This window comes from Oryx dammah, unplaced genomic scaffold (genome assembly GCF_014754425.2).
Source record: "Oryx dammah isolate SB20612 unplaced genomic scaffold, SCBI_Odam_1.1 HiC_scaffold_13, whole genome shotgun sequence".
Taxonomy (NCBI): domain Eukaryota; kingdom Metazoa; phylum Chordata; class Mammalia; order Artiodactyla; family Bovidae; genus Oryx; species Oryx dammah.
In genome coordinates, this window is record NW_024070197.1 from 13,926,584 (window position 1) to 13,950,982 (window position 24,399).

Below are 24,399 nucleotides of genomic sequence, written 5' to 3' on the forward strand. Positions count from 1 at the left end.
GAGCTCCTCCTGAGCACACGTCCACCTGGATGAACAGTTCTCCTAACACGGGGTAATGCCCATCCACTCCCTGGGCTCAACCTGCGCTGGGATGGAGTCAAGTAACCTGGGGACTCACAGTGACCGGGACCCCGGATGACAGCCCCAGTCTGGGGGTCAGAGCCCACCTCTGCCCGGGGCTCAGGGCTGGCTCACACCCTTTGGAGCCTGCCCGGCACACCTGGTACATCCTGACACTGGCCCCAGGTCAGCTCATGAACTCCAGCGGGCATCATCGGGTCATACAGAGAACATACAAGAAATTAACAGGTGAATTTCACTTTGGTTAAGGAGGTGGAGACATTACTTTGCCAACAAAGGTCCATCAAGGACCTTTTTCCAGTAGTCATGTATGGATGTGAGAGTTGGACTATAAAGCTGAGTGCCAAAGGATTGATGCTTTTGAACTGTGGTGTTGGAGAAGACTCTTGAGAGTCCCTTGGACTGCAAGGAAATCCAACCAGTCCATCCTAAAGGAAATCAGTCCTGGGTGTTCATTGGAAGGACTGATGCTGAAGCTGAAACTCCAATACTCTGGCCACCTGATGCGAAGAACTGACTCATTTGAAAACACCCTGATGTTGGGAAAGATTGAAGGCAGGAGGAGAAAGGGACGACAGAGGATGAGATGGTTGGATGGCATCACTGACTCAATGGATATGAGTTTGAGTAAATTCTGGGAGTTGGTAATGAACAGGGAGGCCTGGCGTGCTACAGTCCATGAGGTCGCAAAGAGTCGGACATGACTGAGCAACTGAACTGAACTGAAGGAGGTGGAAAAGGAGCCTGAAACCCATCCTTCTCTCTAAACAGACACTCGGGGCCCCTCCTATTGTGCCTGCTCTATGCTGCACACTCCTTCTAAGGGCCTAAGGACACCCTGCCATGCCAGCTGCCATCCCTCCTGTGACCCATGGGAAAGGTCACAGTGAGCACAGGAAAATCAGCCAGGGTGACAGGGCTGCCTCTAACGGCACGGAGGAACACAGACAGTTTATGAGCCAAGACTCGGCCAACAGAACAAAGCAGGAGGGTCTCCCCCAAACACTTCCTCCGAGGAGCAGGGAGCCCACAGTCAGCCCATCCCCCAGGGCCAAGTTCCTCTCTCCCCAGGACACGCAGGAAACCTTTTCCTTCTCACCTGAGAACTGCAGCTCCTCCTGACAGACGCCAGGCTGGTGACACTCGAAAGTGGAGGTCAGGTCCCCTTACCAGTCATCACTCAGCTGACCCCTTTCTCTCCTCCAGAGTCATCTATGACCTTAACCTTCTCAGATATTTGAGAACAATGGAAGACCTGGGGCACCCATCTGGGTTTCTATGTCACCACAGAAATTATCACCAGTTTTGGAGATCCCAGGGTGTCTGTGTCGTGCTGACAGACCCCAGACCAGAACACGGCAGAGGCCGACACTGGGTGGGGGGTGGGCCTCTCAGTTGACTTGTCACCATCAGCCTTGCTATTGAAAGTGTGCCCCACCGTCCAGTATGGCCAGCACCACCTGAGAACTTGTTAGATGCAGACTCTCAGGTCCACCCCACACCTGCTGAGTCAGGCTCTGCATTTTAATAGGATCTGCAGACCCCCCCCTGTGCATAGAAGTTGGGGAGAGGCTGCCCCGCCCCATATTATGAAGTCTCAGCCAGGCTGGGGAAGCGCGTGACCTGAGCGGCTGCTAAGACATTTCAAAGGTGTCACCTGGGGGTTCGCAGTCTTCATGAGGCTCCACAGGTGATTCCCATGCATCGTGGGGAGGACGTCCGTGTGATAGAAGTTCCTGATGTGCCTCCCCTGCCAGGCTCCTGCTCTGAAGGGAAAAGCCAGAAGGGGATGAGGGAGGGCTGTGGAGGAGGCTGAGTGTGCATCTGGTTCAGAGGAGTGGGGACCCCGGGACTGGACACCCCAGGTTTGTGCTTGTCCACACAAGTGTGTGTGTAGGGGTGTGAGTATAGGGGTGTGTATATTGGGTGTGTGTGTAGATGTGTGTTTGTAGGTGTGTGTGTATAGGTGTGTGGAGTGTGTGTGTGTAGGATTGTGTGTAGGAATGTGTGTGTAGGTGTGTGTGTGTGTGTGTGTGTGTGTGTGTGTGTGTAGGTGGAGAATCACTCCTCTAGAAGGCAGAGGACTCAGCAGAGTTCAGGGAATAGAAATACAGACAGAGGGGGAAGGGGGAGGGGGAGGCAGGGGGCGGGGCCTGGGCAGAGACCCCGCCCCCGGGCCACGTGACCCAGCGAAGTGCTTCTGCCCCCGAGAAGCCCAGCACAGAGCGGGAAGGACAGCAGAGCTCACACGAGGACGCAGGGCTTGTGAGCGTTTCTGGACCAGAAGTTCTCCTCACAGAGAGAGGGACACAGCAGACAGCAGGCACCATGGAGCCCCCGTCAGGCCCTGCAAGCAGGCGGCATGTCCCTTGGAGCAGGCTCCTGCTGGCAGGTGAGAGGGGACAGTTTTCAGGGAGGGGGCAGAGACTGGAGAAGGAGAGACTGGCTGGTCCCTGGGGGAGACGGGGCTCTGAGAGGGGACAGGGGGCTTCTGTTCAGACCTGAGGGCAGAGGACAGGGAATCAGGGGAGGGAGGGGGGCTCAGCCACAGGGGAATCTCCATGAGCTAGAGCTGGTGAGGGGCGGGAGGACTCAACTGCTGTAGGTTTTATCAGTTATTCTTCACTGAGCAGTTTGTTGACAACTGATGACGATAATAACAATTTATGTCTGGGTGTTACTCCAGAAAGAACACACCAGGACACTAAACAACACCCTTCCCTACAACTCTTAAAAGTTGACAAACACCAGGCTGTAGAGGTTCCTTCACCAGGAATTTGGGTACAAGAAAATCGGACAAGCCCCTGCCCTCACGGAGCCCGCGCTCTGTGGGAAGGAAGACACACAAGCAGAGATTGAGAGTGTGCTGGCAGGTGCTACAGGCGTCACACAGGAACCGGAGCGGGGAAGGGTCAGCAGTGAGCACGGAGGGTCTTTACAACAGCTGGTCGTGGGGAGGGGCATCTCCCAAGAGGCCCTGAGTGTGAGCAGGTGTGTGAGGGCAGTGAGGGGATGAGCCAGGGCACAGCTGGGGAAGCAGAGGGAAAAAAGAGCCCAGGGGCGCTGAAGTGACGGGGGTCATGCTGCTGACCTTGAACCAACAGGACATCTACATACACGCATGCACATGCACGCACGCACACACACACAGACACACACACACAGTATAGAAACACACACCAAGGCTGAGGGATGAAGAGACCTGCTCAGAACCCAGCGTACCATTTCCCCATCCCCCACACAGGTCAGAATAGTAACTGATTTCTCTCTCTTCCCTCCTAGTCTCACTCTTATGCTTCTGGACCCTGCCCACCACTGCCCGCCTCACTGTTGAAACGGTGCCCCCATTTGTTGCAGAAGGGTCGGTCGCCGTTTTTAACATCCTTGAAAAGGAAAGGATTATCATCGGCTATGGCTGGTTCAGAGGGAACAAGATAGATCAAACGGCTGCAATTGAAGTCTACCAAGTAATTGAAAATTCACATACACCTGGGCCTTCAAACACTGGTCGAGAGACAATAAAACCCAATGGCTCCCTGATAATCCAGTCTGTCAGGAAGCAAGACTCAGGAACCTACACCGTGGTCACCGTAAAGGCTGATTTAACTAATGTTTCGGCTTCTGGAGAACTCCAAGTATACAGTGAGTGCTTCCTCTCTGACCTCGGGGTTCTGAAAAGGGGCGGTTGAATTCTGCTTTGACAGACCCGGATGGCGCCTCCATCTCCCTCTACGTTATGTCCCGTGTTGGGGTTTCAACATTCGGTGCAGGGCACACACTGTGGAGGCAAACTCCAAAGGGTCCGAATTCCACTCTGGGGATCTGGACCCTGCAGACACTGCAGAAAGGAGGCCGGTCTGACGGGAGGGGCTCAGCAGAGGGAGAGCACTCTCAGTCCAGCCCCCCTGGCTCCCTCCCTGCGACCATGACCCTGAGGAAGACCCCGCAGCACCCGCAGGGACCTGGCCTGAGGGCCCCTGACAGAGCGGCTCAGGCCCGAGGGGAAGCCCCTCCCGGACCCCGTCCCAGGGCCCCGGCTCCGGATCCAGCGACCGTGGGGAGCCTCTGCCGCTGGTGGGTGTTGGCCTCCCGGGCGGGGCTGACTGGGGCGGATGATTCCCCAGATCCCTGAGGCCAGGGTTTCTCAGCAGGTCACTGGCCAGGGCTCAGCCCCAAGAACCGCGTCTGAGCAGGGGTGGAGTCCAGTCCTTTCCCTGAGACTCAGCATGGAGAGCAGGCTAGGCTGGGTCCCCGCGCCGTTAGCCGACCCCCTGGGGGTCAGAGGAGACTCCAGAGGAAGGTCAGCGTCCCCAAGAAGGACCAGAGGAGAGAAGACGCTCCGGCAGCTCCTCACCCTGCAGCGGGCAGCCCAGGGAGCCCTCTCCTGTGGACGCAAATAATAGTAAACAGTTTATTTGGCGACTCTAATATGTTCAGTTTTAGATAATTAATTATGAATGATTTGGGCTTCCCAGGTGGCGCTAGTGGTAAAGAAATGAGCTGCAATGTAGGAGACGCAGGTCTAATCCCTGGGTCGGGAAAATCCCCTGGAGAAGGAAATGGCAACTCACTGCAGTATTCTTGCCTGGAGAACCCCGTGGACAGAGGAGCCTGGGGGGCTACAGTCCATGGGGTCACATAGAGTCAGGCAGGATTGAAATGACTTAGCACAGTACAGTAGTACCGTACTATGCGCAGCTTTAGGTCATTGATTATGAATGATTTAAGGTCATTACAGTACACCGACAGTCCAGAGATAATTTACCATTTATCCTATTTTATGGAAAAGAAAGTGAGGTATAGGGGGATACAATCAGTGAATTAGAGCTCTTCACACAGAACATAACTGGCCAATCAGGGTCAGGCCAGCAGCACAGCTCCACCTCTCCTCCATCCCGGGGGCCTTCCTATAATATCTAGGAATGCAGAAGCCAGTTGTTGGTTCAGAGCCTTTCTTTTTGGGCATCCCCAACTCAGAGGGAGAGAGTGTGACCTGAGAAGTAAAAGGATACAGAGAAATAATTCTGAATAAACAGAATTATTATTTCTCTGTATTCTAGAACTAAATTGCCTGCATCAACCATCAAGTCAGTGACAGGAATGTCCAGGCCTCCCCTCCTTAGGTAGCCGATGGACAAGCTCCTTGCACTGAGTGAACCAGAGATCATTTACTTGCTGGTTACTGGAGGTGCTGGGTGTCACTCCCACTGGAGTAAAATGGGAAGGACTCAGTTCCTCACTCCCCAGTCTATACCTGCGGGCAGCGCAGGGCCTGACAGGCAACAGGCTCTCAGTGTCTCTTTGGGGAGGGAAGGGTGGAAGGCATAAGGACGGATGAATGATCTGTGACCTCTTCAGGCGCTGGGATCTGGATGCAGAGTCCTAGGAGGCTCTGGCCACGCCTGCCTCCTGTCTCTCCAGGGAGGGGAGCCATGTTTTATACCCTGATCACCTGCCCCTAAAGCGCACTGGGAGCCGAGTCTCATGGTGACTGTGGGGCTGCTCCGCCGTGGGAGGGTTTCCAGGAGTGGGGCGCAGGGGTCCTGCTTCTGGGCAGTAGTAGGGCTCTTGCACCTCTGGATGTTTGAAGTCACTTGAAACCCTCACTTTGAAGTTGCTTGTAAATGGACATTTCTCGCTCCCTGCTCTTCCCGTGTCTCTCACCTTCTTTCTCCTTCATTCCGTCAAGGACTGGCCCTGCTCTGCACAGCTTCCCTGCCCTTAGATGCAAACGTGTGCTCAGTCACGTCTAACTCTTTGCAACCCCGTGGAATGTAGCCCGCCAGGCTCTTCTGTCCATGGGGTTCTCTAGGCATAAATACTGGAGCAGGTTGCCATTTCCTTCTCCAGGGAATCTTCCCGACCCAGGAATCGAACTCACATCTCTTGTCTCCTGAATTGGCAGGCAGGTTCTTTACCAGCTGAGCCATCGGGGAAGCCCCCACCCTCTGCCCTTAAGCCTTCCACAGATATTTCCCTAATTGACTGACTTCCCTGTTCCCAGCCTGGCTTGTGGCCAGGCGCACCCTCCCAGGTGATAGTAAAGGACTCAGCAATCTGGGAGCAGCAGCCTCTGTGGGGCTCCAACGCGAGCCACTTTCCCCAGGTCGCCAGGAGAATGAGCTTCAGCTGTCGTCATCTTATGATGGGAGTAACACATTAATGTCTCAGATGCAGAGTGATGGAAAACGAGGGGCGGTTATGGTTGGAAATCTTTCCAACAAGATTGTATCAAGCTCAGAGGGTCACTGTCACTATATACATCTAGACCTGGAGACTGGACATGGTCATCCTCATTCCCTAATAAATTATGTTGTTGTTGTTGCTTAGTTGCTCAGTCAGGTCTGACTCTGTGACTCCATCAACCATAACCCGCCAGGCTCCTCTGTCCATGGGATTTCCCAGGCAAGAACACTGGAGTGGGTTGCCATGCCCTTCTCCAGGGGATCTTCTCCACCCAGGGATCTAATCCACGTCTCCTGCATTGGCAGGCGGATCTTTTACCTCTGAGCCTCCGGGAAAGCCAGTACTAAATTTTTTAAAGAGAAGTAATTGCCTTTCCTGCTTTGTGTAAAGTTCCCTCGGACCCACAGATACACAGGGGTGGCAAAACTGTCTTCCATAACATACACAGAAGAGTATATAACAAATGAGACCTGAAACTTTTTAGAACCAAAGGAAGTTCTAGGAAAGGGTCCATCAAAGTTCACAGGAAAAGTTTCACTTCAGGCTGAGGATGCTGTACATATGGATTGAGAAGGTACTACAGAGATGTCTAATGGAAAGGTCAGGGTCATCCAGGTATTATTGGGGTGAGGGAGGAAAGGGAGCCTTCTCCTCACACATCCTCTCTTGAAGAGAGACCCACAGCCTTGTTCACAGGCTCAGGGTCCTCCTCGGGGTCACCTTTACAGAGCTCACTGGGCCCCGGCAGTGGGTAAGACACCCGAGGAAGGAGCTTGGCTCCAGGCCGCTGACCTAGCCTCAGTCAGCCACCTCTTCCATTCTCTCCACAGGCCTGCTGCGGCAGCCCGCCATCCAAGTCAATGACCCCATGGTCAGAGAAAAAGGAAACAGGGTGGTCATTACCTGTATCACAAATGAAACGGGCATCAGCATCAAGTGGATCTTCAATAAGCAGGAACTAAAAGCCGCAAAGAACATCTTCCTGTCCAAGGACAGCAAGAACCTCACCATAGACCCCATCAAGAAGGAAAATGCCGGGGATTATCAGTGTGAGATCTTCAACATAGGCACTTCCAACAGAAGTGAGATCTTTGAGCTGAAGGTGAAAGGTAAGTGACTGCTTGTCCCATGCTCCATCTTCCCAAGAGGATGGCTCCACCTACAGGGTGCACGATGGATCGAGGTCACAGCAGGCAGACTATCAGTGAGGAGACTATTACAATAAAAAGATGGCAAAATCTTAATAGCTCCATCTCTGAAAAAAAAAGGTGGGGGGCTTCCCTGGCGGCTCAGAGGATGAAGAATCTGCCTGCAATGTAGGAGATCCGAGTTTGATCCCTAAGTTGGGAAGATTCCCCTGGAGAAGGGAATGACTACCCACTCCAATATTCTTGCCTAGAGAATTCCATGGACAGAGGAGCCTGGTGGGCTACAGTCCATGGGGTCGCAAAGAGTTGGACACAACTGGGTGACTAAAATGCACACACACTCACAGAAAAAAAATACAGTAAGTTTCTAATCCTGGGGCTGGCATTTACTCTATGACCTTGCACAAGATTTTTTTTCTGGTACACTATATGGTAAAAAAAAAAAAAAAAAAGTAAGATTTATCATGTAAATAATTTTGGAGTTTATAGCTCAGTGGTATTAAGTAAGTCCATTCATATTGTTTTGCAATTGTTACCCACATATATCCAGTATTGGTAAGTATTGTCATCTAAGCAACATTAAGTCTTCTAGTCCATGAACACATTTCATTTATTCATGCCTTCTTTAATTTCTTATTCTGTTTTTCCTTTGAAAAAAAATTTGTTTAGTTTCTCTTGTACAAGTCTGTCAGCTCCAAAATTCCTAAATTTTATTCTTGTTGAAGCTGTTATAAGTGGAATTTATTTTTATAAAAATGATGGTTAGATACTATGATTCAGGTAGCAATTCCTTAACTGTATGCATATTGTCAGGTCCAAAGGCCTCTGCCATTTTTGTCAAGGGGAGTGTTAGCCTTATCTCCTTCATACGACATATACAGGGAAATGTTTAACTTTTCTTTTCATGTTGTTCACTGTTCATATATAGAAATACAACTGCATTTATATGTTGGTTTCATATCCTGCAGCTCTATCAAATTTGTTTATTAGACCTAACAGTTTTTCATGAAATTTTTAGGGTTTTCTGTTAACATATAAGGTCACATTCTCTGCAAACAGTTAATTTTGCTTCTTAATTTACAATTTCAGTATCTTTTCTATTTTCTTTGGCACCGAATTGGTCCATTACTTTTTAAAAAGTTATTTTTTGTAATTCACAAAGTTTTATTAGAATTAAATGAGATACCTGATATAGGGTCTTAATGCAATGGGCACTTTTTTATTAATTAATTTTTAAAATAATTTTTTTACTTATTTTTGGCCAGGCTGGGTCTTTGTAGCTGTGTGGGCTTTCTCACACAGGCTTAATTACTCCATTGCGTATGGGATCTTCTCAGACTGGGGTGGAACCTATGTCTCCTGCATTGGCAGGCGGACTCTTTACCACTGAGCCACCAGGGAAGCCCTGTCTGTTACTTTTAATATTGTTTTGAATAGAAGTGGCAAAAGCAGGCATCCTTATCTTGTTCTTGATCTTAGAGGGAAAACTTTCAGTCTTTCACACTTAGAATGGTGTTAGGTGCGGGTTTTAATATACGGCCTCTATAACACTGGAGCTTCCCAGGTAGTGCTAGTAGTAAAGAACCTGTCTGCCAAGGCAGGAAATATAAGAGACGCAGGTTCAATCCCTGGGTCAGGGAGATTCTCCTGGAGAAGGGCATGTCAATCCACTCTAGTATTCTTGCCTGGAGAAGTCCATGGACAGAGGAGCCTGGCAGGCTACAGTCCATGGGGTCACAGTCTTTGTGATTCCACTTTGGTAGCATCTGTGTTTCTAGGAATTTGTCCATTTTACTGAAGTTATGCAATTTGTTGGCATACAATTATTCATAATACTCCTATAACTCATTATTTCTTGAGAATTAGTAGCAATGTCCCCACTTTCCTTGCTGATTTTAGTAATCTGAATCTTCCCTGTTTTTCTTGATCAGTCTAGTTAACGTTTTGTCAAAATTGTTCATCTTTTCCCCCCAGTTAATTTATTTACTGTGCTGTGTTGTGTCTTCATTCCTGTGCTGGCTTTTCTCTAGCTGTGGTGAGTGGGGTTTACTCTCTAGTTGCAGCGCACGGGAGTCTCATTGCGGTGGCTTCTCTTGTTCTGGAGAATGGGCTCTAGGGCCTACGGACTTCAGTAGTTTCAGCCCGTGGGCTCAGTAATCGCAACTCCCTGGCTCTTGAGCACAGGCTCAGTAGTTGTGGAGCACAGGCCCAGCTGCTCTGCGGTGTGTGGGATCTTCCCAGATCAAGGGTCAAACCCATGTCTCCTGAATTGGCAGACAAATTCTTTACCACTAAGCCACCAGGGAAGCCTTTCTTATTCTTTTTTGAAGAACCAATTTCTCGTTTTATTGTTTTTTTCTCTATTACTTTTCCATTCTCTATTTTATTTGTCTCCACTCTAACTGTTATTATGTCTTTCCTTCTGCTAGCTTAGGGTATGGTTTGTTCTTCTTTTGCTAGTTCCTTCAGCTGTAACGTTTGGTTGTTAATTTGAGATCTTTCTTCTTTTTTAAGGTAACCATTTACATTTATAAATTCTTGCATGAGATTCTTAACTTCACTGAGCCTCAGAGTCCTCAACTGAAGTCATACTAAGGTCTCTGCTTCATGTCATTGTTTCAAAGATTTAACGTACTATTCAGTTAAACTCTTAGTAAAATGCCGCATGCTGAGGAAATGTTCGATAGCTGTTAGATGCTATTATTACTACTACTACCATTGGGCTCTATAAAATCAGGTATTCCTACCATCAAGGACTATGCTAGATCCACCTCTTATTAGTTATATGACTTTGGGTACCTTCTTTTTTTTATCATCACTGGAAGTCTTGGGTTTTTCATCTGCTAAGTGGAAATAATGTTGACCTGCACTCAATATGCCAGCAAACCGGGAAAACTCAGCAGGGGCCACAGGACTGGAAAAGGTCAGTTTTCATTCCAATCCCAAAGAAAGGCAATGCCAAAGAATGTTCACACTACCGTATAATTGCACTCATCTCACACGCTAGCAGAGTAATGCTCAAAATTCTCCAAGCCAGGCTTCAACAGTATGTGAGCTATGAAATTCTAGATGTTCAAGCAGGATTTAGAAAAGACAGGAACCAGAGATCAAATTGCCAAAATCCACTGAATCATAGAAAAAGCAAGAGAATTCCAGAAAAACATCTACTTCTGTTCTATTGGTTACACAAAAGCCTTTGACTGTGTGGATCATAACAAACTGTGGAAAATTCTTAAGTGGTGGGAATACCAGACCACCTTACCTACCTCCTGAGAAATCTGTATGCAGGTCAAGAAGCAACAGTTAGAACCAGACGTGGAACAACAGACTGGTTCCAAATTGGGAAAGGAGTATGTCAAGGCTGTATACTGTCACCCTGTTTATTTAACTTATATACAGAGTACATCATGTGAAATGCCAGGCTGGATGAAGCATCAGCTGGAATCAAGATTGCCGGGAGAAATATCAATAACCTCAGATACACAGATGATACCACCCTTATGGCAGAAAGTGAAGAGGAACTAAAGAGCCTCTTGATGAAAGTGAAAGAGGAGAATGAAAAAGCTGGCTTAAAACACAACATTCAAAAAGCGAAGATCATGGCATCTGGTCCCATCACTTGATGGCAAATAGATGGGGAAACAGTGGAAGCAGTGACAGACTTTATTTTCTTGGGCTCCAAAATCACTGCAGATGGTGACTGCAGCCATGAAATTAAAAGACACTTGCTCCTTGGAAGAAAAGATATGACCAACCTAGATAGCATATTATAAAACAGAGACAAACAAAGGTCCATCTAGTCAAAGCTATGGTTTTTCCAGCAGTCATGTATGGATGTGAGAGTTGGACTATAAAGAAAGCTGAGTGCCAAAGAATTGATGGTTTTGAACTGTGGTGTTGGAGAAGACTCTTGAGAATCCCTTGGATTGCAAGGAGATCCAACCAGTCAATCCTAAAGGAAATCAGTCCTGAATATTCATTAGGACTGATGCTGAAGCTGAAACTCCAATACTTTGGCCACCTGATTTGAAGAACTGACTCATTTGAAAAGACCCTGATGCTGGGAAAGATTGAAGGCAGAAGGGGACGACAGAGGATGAGATGGTTGGATGGCATCACTGACTCAATGCACATGAGTTTGAACAAGCTCTGGGAGTTGGTGATGGACAGGAAAGCCTGGTGTGCTGCAGACCATGGGGTTGCAAAGAGTCAGACACGACTGAGAGACTGAAGTGAACTGAACTGAATGTTGACTTGGCAGGGTTATTATATAAATCATATGTGGTATGTGTAAAGTATATAGCAGAGAGTCTGTCATATAATAAGTACCTCATAACGATAGCTAACATCAGCATTCATCTTCAGATTTGAGTTGACTAGTGAGGAAAACAGAAATAAAAAACAAAGTGATGCGAAAAATATTACATATTGGAAGGGAGGGAAAGAATAAAACAAAAGACTCATAGGAACATGTTCCTGACTAAATATGGGAGAGGAAAAAAAAAAAAGGATTTGACTGCAAGTTTTCTTGTCTGGTATACTTTTCATCCTTGAGATGCAGCCAAGATGGCACTAGACATACAAGATATTTACTGGGAGAATGCCTGTTTAGGAAAGTGGGGCAGGCGTGGGAGGAGCCTGGGAAGGTCCTCAGACCACAAGGCATATCTGCCCCAAGTGAAAAAGAAAGAGAAGGAAGGAAGTTTTAGGCTGCAGTGCAGTTTTAGAGAGTGTCTGCAAAGCTGATGGGGAGTCCTTGAGCTAAAGTCATCCATGGAGGAAGATCATTTCTCATCAGTTCAATTCAGTCGCTGGAACTGGAATTAAATCACCTCTGCTAGCTTTGCTTGTAGTCATGCTTCCTAAAGCCCACTTGACTTTGCATTCCAGGATGTCTGGCTCTAGGTGAGTGCTCACACCATCGTGGTTATCTGGGTCATGAAGATTTTTTTTGTATGGTTCTTCTGTGTATTCTTGCCACCTCTTCTTAATATCTTCTGCTTCTGTTAGGTTCATACCATTTCTCTCCTTTAGAGTGCCAATCTTTGCATGAAATGTTCCCTTGGTATCTCTAACTTTCTTGAAGAGATGTCTAGTCTTTCCCATTTTATTTTTTTCCTCTATTTCTTTGCAATGATCACTGAGGAAGGCTTTCTTATCTCTCCTTGTTATTCTTTGGAACTCTGCATTCAGATGGGTATATCTTTCCTTTTCTCCTTTGCCTTTGGCTTCTCTACTTTTCTCAGCTATTTGTAAGGCCTCCTCAGCAACCATTTTTCCTTTTCGCATTTGTTTTTCTTGAGGATGGTCTTGATCATTGCCTCCTGTATTCAATGTCACGAACCTCCATCCATTGTTCTTCAGGTACTCTGTCTATCAGATCTAATCCCTTGAATCTGTTTGTCACTTCCACTGTATAATTGTAGAGGATTTTATTTAGGTCATACCTGAATGACCTAGTGGTTTTCCCTACTTTCTTCAATTTAAGTCTGAGTTTTGCAATAAGGAGTCCATGGTCTGAGCCACAGTCAGCTCCTGGTCTTGTTTTTGCTGACTGTATAGAGCTTCTCCAGGCCAGAATAATGCAGTGGGTAGCCTATCCCTTCTCCAACAGGTCTTCCCAATCCAGGATTCAAACCAGGGTCTCCTGCATTGCAGGGAGATGAGCTACCAGGGAAGGCCCTATCATTTCTCATAGGATTATTGAATTCACATCCTTACTGGGAGCCAGTGTGAAGGGTGTTCTCTGTGCGAAGGGGCAGTGAATTCAGAGGGCTTTCCATCAATAAATGCCCACCACGAGACACCTGAGAGGCACATATTCATTGCTGTCACACTTGGTCCCCAGAGAAAGATGCAGTCATGAAAAGTTGAAAAGTGATGTGTGGGCTGTAAGGTACAGTTCAGGCCGAGGCAGAAAAAGGAAAGACAACCTCAACAGAAGTAGGTTACCTTTATTCAGGCAAGGAGGGGCGACAGTCAACCTAATGACCAGGCTGAGCGCGGAGAGGGATCAGGGAGGCTCCATATTTATAGGGAGGTTTGTGGAAGCCATAAGGGAAATGTTAATCAGGAGGGATGTTTTGGGTATTCTTTAGTTGAGATGGCATTTGTAGTTGGGCAGGGGGTGATAAGTCTTCTGGGCAGGTATAGGAGGTGGAAGGTTTTTGGACAGGGGGTGATAAGTCCCAGATAGATGCAACTGGCCTGGAGCATCAGAGTGGGACCTAAAGTTCTGTTTTGTTTTCTCCGAAGTTAGATGATTCAGCAAGCGCCTTTGAAACTGTTGTTTTCTTTTCTAGGCTCAAAAGACTCCTTCATGGACTAGTCACTCAGTCATGTCTGACTCTTTGCGATCCCATGGACTGTAGAGCCCAGGCTCCTCTGTCCATAGAATTCTCCAGGCAAAAATACTAGAGTGGGTTGCCATTTCCTCCTCCAGGGGATCTTCCTGACCCAGGGATCAAACCCACATCTCCTACATTGCAGGCAGATTCTTTACCATCTGAGCCACCAGGGAAGCCCCAGGAAAAGGTGGGAAAATACAAAACTGTGAAAAGGTGGGAAATAGTTACATACAAAAATAACGATCAGTCCTTCTTACATTTCCAAAGCCTTCGAAAATATATGTGCAGAAAAGGCCAGATTGGAACTGAGGTAGCTCTGGTCATCAACCTAGAAATATATGGAGAGAGAAAGAAAATTACAAGGATCTCGTCACCTAATCACCACACAACAGCTCTCCCACAGAAAATCGATTTTGCAGGCACAAGTAGAGACTACTCAATGTTGACAGCTCTTTCGTAGAGCACCTCCCACTGTAAAATAATGTCACTTTCATTCATTGTATTCTTTTCTTTTCTTTCCATGACAGACTCTTGGTTTGACCTCACAACTGGTACCATTGTCGGCATCATGATTGGAATCTTGGTTGGTCTGGCTGTGATAGCAGCCCTGATGTATTTTCTTTTTTTCAAATAAACTGTAGGGTAGGCCGCCGTTCCTCTTGTTCTGCTTTCTTGGAGGCTGACTGCCCTGCTTGGGAGAGGGAAGGAGACTTCATCTCCATCTCTGGCCTGGATCTGCTCCTCAGTCTTCCTAAAGCCCTGCTTCTCGGCACTGATTTTTATGGGTCTCCTCTTCCCTGTTCTTCATGCTTCCTGTACCTGCCTCTCTTTTGGACATGGCTATTCCCACTCACATCTGATTTAGAGGAGTGTCAACTAAAAAAGGTGAACAATGTGAGAGCTGTGAGTTAGGTTTCATTGAGGGCAAAATGAGGACTGCAGCCCGGGAGGCAGCGCCTCAGATAGCTCTGATAGCCTGCTCCGAAGAGGCAGTTGGGGAAGGTCAATATATAAGATTTTGTTGAAGGGGGAGTTCAAGGCAATTAAGTGCTCACGTTACAGGAGGTTTTCTGCTAGACACGAGGAGGTGATGTCATCGTGATAGGATTTAGTGCTTTTCTAGAGATGAGATGCAAGGATGGGAATCACGAAATCAGTTTCTGAAAATATCCAGCTACTCCACCAAACTCCCTGGAGCACAGAGTGCCTCATGCCCCCCTGAATTCCCTCAGGGGGTGTTGAAGGTCAACAGCTGCAGGAACACAGGGTTCAGTCTCTGCAGAAAGTGAAAGTGTTAGTCGTTCAGTCTGTCCAACTCTTTGTGACCAAACAGACTATAGCCTGCCAGGCTACCCTGTCTATGGGATTCTCCAGGCAAGGCAACAAAGGAAGCCACCACAATGAGAAGCCCACGCACTGCAATGAAAAGGACCCCGGCTACCCACAACTAGAGAAAGACTGTTTGCAGCAACAAAGATCTAGCGCAGCCAAAAATAAAATTTTAAAAACCTGTTTCTAAAAAAATCTATGAACTTTCAGAAGTTAAACAATCCATGTTAGCAACACCCCCAATTAATCAATACGTCATTCCTACCCTAAAGAAGACCTCCAGTTACTTCCCTTCAAAGAGTAACTGGCATCCTCACTTTCAATGCATGAGATAGGTCTGCCTGTTCATGCTTTTCCACATAGGAAAAACACAGTATGTCCTTACACGTGTCTGGTTCTTTCATTCAAAATTATGAGAGTCATCCATCTCGTTGTGTACTGTTGTGCTTAATTTATTCTCATTGCTGTATCATTGTATCTGTTGTAAGCACACGTTCTGGGAAACAAACTCGCTTAGAAGGACAATGCAGATAGTGGAATGCAGTTTATTACACCAGCGGGCCCAAGGCAGAGTCTCCTCTTAGCCAAGGACCCTGACCAGTTTTTGTGAAAACCTTATATACCCTGAGCATACATGCCCAAACCCACCTCCCCAAAATTCCCTGACACTAGTCTGAATAATGGAAAAAGAAATATACAATCAAAGTTAACCCATGATTCATATACCTTATCAATAGGCTTGTGGTCATACCCCATAAGCATAATAGAATGTATGATTCTATTCGGTTACACAGATAATTAGGGGGTTTTTTAGGCGATGGAGAGGACTGGGGCTCTTCCTTCCAGGGGCCTGGTTTTCCAGTTGGTATGTCGTTTCCATAGATACTAGGCATATAGCTCAAAGTCCACAGTCCAGCCCAAGATGAAGTCCTGCTTTCAAGATAGAGCCTGTTCTGTTTCCTCCTTCATATCCATTGTAGAATTTCATAATCTATCTCTTCTAATGGTCACCCAATAGAACGTTAGCAAGCAGAAAAAAATGGGTAGTAAAAGCCTTTCTCTGAAGCTAAAAGTTTCAAAGGGATGAAAGCCTGGGATGCTGAGTCACGCCGGACATGGTGAGGGCCTGGCCCATGACGCTGACTTAACCACTGCTGATGCCTTTCAGACTGACAAAGTTGCACGGTCTTCTCTGAACTTTAATGCCCAGGAGTCAAAGCAACTTCAGGTCCCCCATCCCCAACAGCCACAGAAACAGTTTATGGAGAAGTGAAGAAGAAGAGGGAGGAGGAGGAGAGAAGAAGAGAAACAAAAAGGAGAAGCAATGCAAAAAAGAAGAGGCGGCGCTCGTGACATTGCTGCTGTCTCAAGGTTCTCATTCCATCATCAGGAGATTCTTTCACCATTAGGGAAAACGGAAGACAGTCTTTCCCCAGCTCTCCTGTAATCCTCTAACAAGGCTCCTCCAGGCTGCCTGGTCACAGCCCTTTCCTTCGGTGTCAATAGATGAAAAGGCACATCCACGAGGAGGTCTGTGGGAAACCCTACCTTCCTGGTCATTGAACTTTGGCAAAGAGGACCTTGGGAGACAGTTGTCAGAATCTCTGCCCCTCCCCATTTGCTGACCTAGACCTCCTCATTTGCTGACCTAGACCTCCCTATTTGTTTATTCAGAGCACACTGGCTGAGTAGTATTCCATTGTATGTATGTCCCACAGCTTCTTTATCCATTCATCTTGTGATGGACACCTAGGTTGCTTCCATGTCTCAGCTATTGTAAACAGTGCTTCCCGCCCCAGTCCTGGCCTATTGGAGTCTAACTTGAATTTGCCACACATTTGCAAGTTATGTCCTTCTCACTGAAATGCATGTGTCAGAAAAGAAGAGAGAAGAAAAGGAAAAGCTTTTCCTAGCTCTTCAAAGTCCAGTAGGAACTCAGTATACACAGGAAATATATATATAATTGAGTTAGGACTGCAAATTCGACAGCTTTGTCCCCTATCAAGGTTGTCGAAGGTAAACACCTTGATGCTTACCTAGAAGACCACCTGAAGGAAAGTTACAGGGCTCAAAATAGCCTGGAGTTAAAACACCCCTCTGGGTCCTCCCCACCATTCTATGCAAAACAAAGAACTCTTGTCACCGAAGGAAAAAGAAAATGGACATTAAGGTTGGTTACGCCCAGCTTCCAGTGGGTCCAGCCTCTGGCTGATCTCCAGAATTCCTTGCCCCAGCCGTTTAAGAGATAACTACTCCGAACAACCTTGGAGAACAGGGCCCCTTAAGACGGTAGATTTCCATATATATACTTACTCTTTTTTTCTTTCTTTTTTTAAAAAAATTTTACAATACTGTATTGGTTTTGCCATACATCAACATGAATCCGCCACGGGTGTACACGTGTTCCCAATCCTGGACGCCCCCTCCCACCTCCCTCCCCATACCATCTCTCTGGGTCATCCCAGTGCCCCAGCCCCAAGCATCCTGTATCCTGGGTTAGTGCAGCAGCTCGCTAATCTGACTGCTGCCCCTTCTCGCCTCGTTAAAAGTGATCTGTTCCTGTAAAGTGCCAGTCTCGTTCTTTTTCCAAACCTTGCCTTCTCTTAACTCCCTTACCCTACACCACCAGTTCCTTTGGAAAGCTCATCTTCAGAGATCCTACTGCGTGAGTGTATGCACGCTCAATTGTGTCCCATTCTTTTGGACTCCAGGAACTGTAGCCCGCCAAACTCCTCTGTCCATGGGATTCCCCCCCAGGCAAGAACACTGGAGTGGGTTGCCATTTCCTCCTCCAGGGAATTTTCCCGACCCAGGGATTGAACCCGTATCTCCTTATTGGCAGGAGAATTCTTTACCGCTGAGCTACCAGAGAACCTACTGCTGCTGCTAAGTCGCTTCAGTCGTGTCCGACTCTGTGCGACCCCATAGACGGCAGCCCACCAGGCTCCCCCGTCCCTGGGATTCTCCAGGCAAGAACACTGGAGTGGGTTGCCATTTCCTTCTCCAAGGCATGAAAGTGAAAAGTGAAAGTGAAATTGCTCAGTTGTGTCCGACTCATCGCGACGCCATGGACTGCAGCCTACCAGGCTCTTCCGTCCATGGGATTTTCCAGGCAAGAGTACTGGAGTGGGGTGCCATTGCCTTCTCCGAGACAGAGAACCTAATAGAAGTAACTAAACAACTACTTGTCTAGGTCCATAAGTAATCCTTAATTTTTAAAATGCAGGTATGTTTAAAGAACTTCATGGGCTTCATTTCAAGAACTGCCCACAGAGGAAGGGATTATCACTTTGGGGAGGGGGGTGTCAGTCAGCTCTTGTTGTTTTTGTTGTTCAGTTGCCCAGTCATGTCCGACTCTTGTGACCCCACAGACTGCAGCACGCCAGGCCTCTCTGTCCCTCACCATCTCCCAAAGTTTGACCAAATTCATGTCCATTGCATCGGTGATGTCATCCTGCAATCTCATCCTCTGACATCCTCTCCTCCTTCTGCCCTCAATCTTTCCCAGCATCAGCTGACTCATTTTCCAATGACCACTGGGAAGACCATAGTCTTGACTACATGGATCTTTTTTGACAAAGTCATGTCTCTGCTTTTCAACACACTGTCTAGGTTTGTCATCACATTCCTGCCAAGAAGCATATGTCTTCTGATTTCATGGCTGCAGTTACTATCTGCAGTGGTTTTAGAGCCCAAGAAGAGGAAATCTGTCACTACTTCCACCTTTTCCCCTTCTATCTGCCATGAAGTAATGGGGCCAGGTGCCATGGTCTTAATTTTTTTTAATATTTCGTTTTAAGCCAGCTCTTTCACTCTCCTTCACCCTCATCAAGAGGCTCTTTAGTTCCTCTTCGCTTTCTGCCATTAGAGTGGTATCTGTATATCTGAGGTTGCTGATGTCAACAACAACCAGGTACAATCTGGTTTTGTCTAGTCAGCTCTTATCATATACAATCTGCTGGGACTAGGGAAAAGACTCAGAAATTTACCCTCTAGAGATTATTTAAATAATGGTCACAAAATGTACAATTTAGGTTATAGGGTTTTTTTCCCCCTTCCTTCTGAGACATTCTGCCATTTTAATTTTTATAACTGCTTGTTTATGTGAAAGGGGTTCTGTTTAACTTGCTGCATAAGCCAGTCTGCTTTAGAGGAAAGAAGCCACCAAAATCCTGCACGTCCCTCTGGCCAGGAGCTCCCCAAGCCTTCTCTGTGAGGGGCTCCACACAGAAAATAAGAAGCAGCAGTTTCCTACATTCATGCCCAGAAATGGATCCGACTCCCTTTCTAGGCACCTCAGGCCAGTCATCCTGCTCAGTTGCTCAATCATGTCCAACTCGGTGCAACCCCATTGACTGTAGCCCTCCAGGCTCCTCTGTCCATGGAATTCTCCTGGCAAGAATACCAGAGTGTTTTGCCATTCACTTCGCCAGGGGATCTTCCCCACCCAGGGATGGAACCTGTCTCCTGCCTTGGCAGGCCTGTTCTTTACTAGCACCACCTGGAAAGTCCCAGGCCAGTCATCAACCCCCTCCTCTTCCGTCCGTCTGCCCCGCTCACCTTCTCAGGATGCCTTGGTCTCTGCTGAGGGGTGTTTGGTCCTTGAGAAGCAGGAGCGCCCTGAAGGGAACACACCCCCTCGCTTTGTTGGCATTACTTACGGCCTAGAAAGCCGCACTGGTGCACATGCTCCTTAGGACACAAGGGGCGGATTATGACTCAGCCCTGGGCTTCTTGAAGAGCCTCTGGAATTCTTCTCCCATGGGGTACATGGGAGGGGGGGAGACATGTCTGCTGCTGCTGCTGCTAAGAAGCTTCAGTCGTGTCCGACTCTGTGCGACCCCATAGACAGCAGCCCACGAGGTTCCTCCATCCCTGGGATTCTCCAGGCAAGAACACTGGAGTGGGTTGCCATTTCCTTCTCCAATGCATGAAAGCAAAAACTGAAAGTGAAGTCGCTCAGTCATGTCCGACTCATCACAACCCCATGGACTGCAGCCCACCAGGCTCCTCCGTCTGTGGGATTTTCCAGGCAAGAGTACTGGAGTGGGGTGCCATTGCCTTCTCCGAGGCACATCTACTTCCCACCAGCCTTCTGCACAGACAGGGCCTCCTTGAGCTGCTGAGAGAAAGGCTTTATTCCACCTTCATGACGGACCTCCTGCTGCGTTCCCCAGAGAGGGGTGGCTGGGAGCACTCTGTACTCAGGTACCTCTTTCAGGGTTTTCTCACCCTGACACAGACTGTGTACACCTCCCCTCATGCACGCACTTCTGCATAATTTAATTTTGCCTGGCTAAGGCCACTTCTGAATGATTTGTAAAAATTGCTCTATATTTATAATATTGTGTATCAGACACCAACAGGCTGCCTTGCAGTTGGTACTGCTTTCTGCATTGCCTTCCTTACAGGCAGAAGAAACAGAAACTGCTCAGCAGGGAGTCACAGTGCACCTGTTTCTATGTCCAGAGGTATTTGATCCTGGGGTCCGAGAGAGAGCTCGATAAATTCGTGCGCACACCTGCTGACAAAGTGCGTCCACCTAGAGCCACAGCTCACTGCTGCAACCTGCCTGGAAGGACCTGCCTGTCTTCCTCTGAGGAGAGAAGGAGAGAAGATGATTTCATGAGTAAAAGGTCTGCTGGGCTGTTCACTAGGGACACCGCACTGCCCACGCGGATGGCTCCAGTGCACCCCAGGCCTGATCCAGCGTTCACTCCCACAGTCTCCATGGGCTCAGGTGTATAGAAATCTCTCCAGCACGTCTCGCCTCCTTGTTCCTTGTCCCTTTTTTCTGCCCCTCAGAGAGTCGGAGCTGTTCTAACCTGGATGAAGTGAAGTTGCTCAGTCGTGTCTGACTCTTTGCGATCCCATGGACTGTAGTCTACCGGGCTTCTCTGTCTATGGGATTTTCTAGGCAACAGTTCTGGAGTGGGTTGCCATTTCCTTCTCCAGGGGATCTTCCTGACCCAGGGATCGAACCCAGGTCTCCTGCATTGCAGGCAGATGCTTTACCCTCTGAGCCACAATTCCACCAAGAATTAGCCTGTCATCTCATTTCCTTCACTTCCAAGCAAAATTGGAACATGTGCTATCTTTCCCCTCCTCATCCCCTGACCTCCTGGCCCTCTGCTGTGGTGCCTCCTTCCCAAGACCACTAGAAGCAGCACTAAAATCAGAACCCAGGGGGATTCCGTCATGGCTCAGTGGTGAAGAATCTGCCTTCTGCCACAGGGGGTACTGGTTCAATCCCTAGTCCAGGAAGATCCCACATGCCATGGAGCAACTAAGCCCACGGGCCACAGTTACTGAACCCATGCTCTGCAACAAGAGAAGCCACCACAATGACAAGCCAAGCACCACAACTAGAGAGTAGCCCCCACTTACTGCAACTAGAGAAAGCCTGAGCACAGCTACAAAGACCCTGTGTAACCAAAAATAAATAATTACAAAGAAATAATATGCTGGCTTCTAAGTCTGTAAGTGAACAAAGAGTCATGCAGACTTCATTGTTTGCGGGGTCCAGCTCCAGCAGCCAGGGAATCAGCCTGAAGGGGTGAGCAGTGTCAGCGGACGATGATGCAGCCTCTGACTCATAGTACGAAACTACATGTTTATTTCAAGCTTCAGGTTTTCTTTTATACTTTGACAAAAGCATTAGGTCAGAGGTTTGACATTTTTAGTTTCCCCCACCCAGATCTACTGTCTCCAGAAGTCATTGCTGCCCTACAAACAGAGTTCCTGCTTCAGTGATTCTCTCAGAATCAGCTTTACTATCTATTATCTACTTTCTCTATGTGTCCTATACTTAATTTGTGATTACGTTGTAACTCATGCCACATTCCTCAGTTTATTTCTTATCTTTCTAAATCCTGTTTGCCCCTAGCATCTTAAGATCACTATCTCCTAAAAAGGCTTCTCAGTTCAGTTCAGTTCAATCGCTCAGTCGTGTCTGACTCTTTGCGACCCCATGAATTGCAGCACACCAGGCCTCCCTGTCCATCACCAACTCCCAGACTTCACTCAGATTCACGTCCATCGAGTCCGTGATGCCATCCAGCCATCTCATCCTCAGTCGTCCCCTTCTCCTCCTGCCCCCAATCCCTCCCAGCATCAGAGTCTTTTCCAATGAGTCAACTCTTCTCATGAGGTGGCCAAAGTACTGGAGTTTCAGCTTTAGCATCATTCCCTCCAAAGAAATCCCAGGGCTGATCTCCTTCAGAATGGACTGGTTGGATCTCCTTGCAGTCCAAGGGACTGTCAAGAGTCTTCTCCAGCACCACAGTTCAAAAGCATCAATTCTTCGGCACTTAGCCTTCTTTACAATCCAACTCTCACATCCATACATTCTAGCTATTCTTAATTATTCCTAAACCCTAAACTCAGCAAACTTCTTTACCATAAACATTCCCCTCACAAACAGGTCTCAGATAACAATCCTTCCCATGGCCTCAAGCTGCGGCCTACGTGCTCATCCTGGGACATTCTTTGTAAAGATCCTTGAACAAATGTCAATGGTCACTTTATAGATTATTTTCTGGGCACAACTGCAGAAGGCTTTGTGCTTTCTCATGTTTCTCTCAAGAACAATAAGCACCTTAACATTCTTTCCAACCAACTCAACTGAAGAAAGGAAAGAACAAGTCAGAATCACAAGGCCTAACTCCTTCATCCCGGGACCGTGCCTGTGAGATGAGGAGAGGGGGTTGTGACTGTGCCTCCATTTTGTCAGTAATGCCTAACGTGGCTCCCAACAATTATTGTCTTATTCCAAGAAATTTCCACTGACACCAACCTTCAGCACCCACCACCCTGATCAGGCAGCAGCTGTCAACTCACAGGAAGGACCCTCCAGCAGCAAAAAGAAGACAACTCACTGAAGGTTCAGATGGTGGTTAGCATTTTTGACAATAATATACTTTTAAGTAAGGTATAATACATTGGTTTTTTGGACATAATGCTATTGCATACTTAATAGACTACAATAGAATAAACGTATCATTTTGTATTGAGGTAACGTTGGACTGTGAAGAAAGCTGGGCACCGAAGAATTGATGCTTTTGAACTGTGGTGTTGGAGAAGACTCTTGAGAGTCCCTTGGACTGCAAGGAGATCCAACCAGTCCATTCTGAAGGAGATCAGCCCTGGGATTTCTTTGGAGGGAATGATGCTAAAGCTGAAACTCCAGTACTTTGGCCACTTCATGCGAAGAGTTGACTCATTGGAAAAGACTCTGATGCTGGGAGGGATTGGGGGCAGGAGGAGAAGGGGACGACCGAAGATGGGATGGCTGGATGGCATCACGGACTCGATGGACGTGAATCTGAGTGAAGTCTGGGAGTTGGTGATGGACAGGGAGGCCTGGTGCGCTGCAATTCATGGGGTTGCAAAGAGTCGGACACGACTGAGCGACTGAACTGAACTGAACTGAATGTTGATTTACAAAATTGCAGGTTTACAGCAAAGTGATTCAGTTACATATATATTTTTTCTTTTTCAAATTCTTTTCTATTATACATTACAGATATTGAATATAGTTCCCTGTGCTATAAAGTAGGTCCTTCTTGTTAATTTTATATATAATAGTGTATATCTGTTAATTCCAAGTTCCTAATTTACCCCCTCTTCCCCTTTGGTAACCATAAGATGTTTACTATGTCTGTGACTGTAAGTGTGAATACATCCTCCAAAAGTGCCCTGACACACCCCAAGTTCATGCACTTGCTTTTCTAATGGTCTAGAATCAAGCCACAATATCTCTGAGGTATGTGTGTGTAGAGAGAAAAAAAAAAGAGGAAGAGGGGGCCAGAGAGGCAGGAAGGAATGAGAAGAGAGGGAGGGGCCTGGGCAGAGACCCTGCCACCGGGTCTCGTGACCCAGGGAAGTGCTCCTGCCCCAGGTGGAGGCGCAGCCAGAGGGGGGCGGACAGCAGAGCTCACACGATGGACATTAGTGCTTGTGAGCACCTCCTCACAGAGAGAGGGACACAGCAGACAGCAGGCACCATGGGGACCCCTTCAGGCCCTCCCCGCAGATGGTGCGTCCCTTGGAACAGGCTCCTGCTGGCAGGTGAGAGGGGACAGTTTTCAGGGAGGGGGCGGAGACTGGAGAACGAGAGACTGGCTGGCCCCTGGGCGAGACGGGGCTCTGAGAGGGGACAGGGGGCTTCTGTTCAGACTTGAGGGCAGAGGGCAGCGGACCAGGGAGGGAGGGGGGCTCAGCCACAGGAGACTCTGCATGAGCTAGAGCTGGTGAAGGGCGGGAGGACTCAACTGCTGTAGGTTTTATCAGTTATTCTTCACTGAGCA

At 47.7% G+C, this 24,399-nt stretch overlaps 1 protein-coding gene and 1 non-coding gene across 2 annotated transcripts; one reads left to right on the forward strand and one right to left on the reverse strand.

Annotated features, from left to right (window-relative positions):
* The first annotated feature begins 2,316 nt into the window (after positions 1 to 2,316).
* LOC120872439 (carcinoembryonic antigen-related cell adhesion molecule 21-like) lies at positions 2,317 to 14,560 on the forward strand. Its single transcript, XM_040252811.1, has 4 exons — positions 2,317 to 2,473; positions 3,364 to 3,723; positions 7,098 to 7,376; positions 14,290 to 14,560. The coding sequence occupies exons 1-4, from the start codon at positions 2,410 to 2,412 to the stop codon at positions 14,394 to 14,396; spliced, it is 810 nt and encodes a 269-aa protein (XP_040108745.1). The 5' UTR covers positions 2,317 to 2,409; the 3' UTR covers positions 14,397 to 14,560.
* LOC120873364 lies at positions 8,166 to 8,290 on the reverse strand. The gene has a single exon (XR_005723440.1). It is a non-coding gene; the product is annotated as a U6atac minor spliceosomal RNA (small nuclear RNA).
* Positions 14,561 to 24,399: the final 9,839 nt, after the last annotated feature.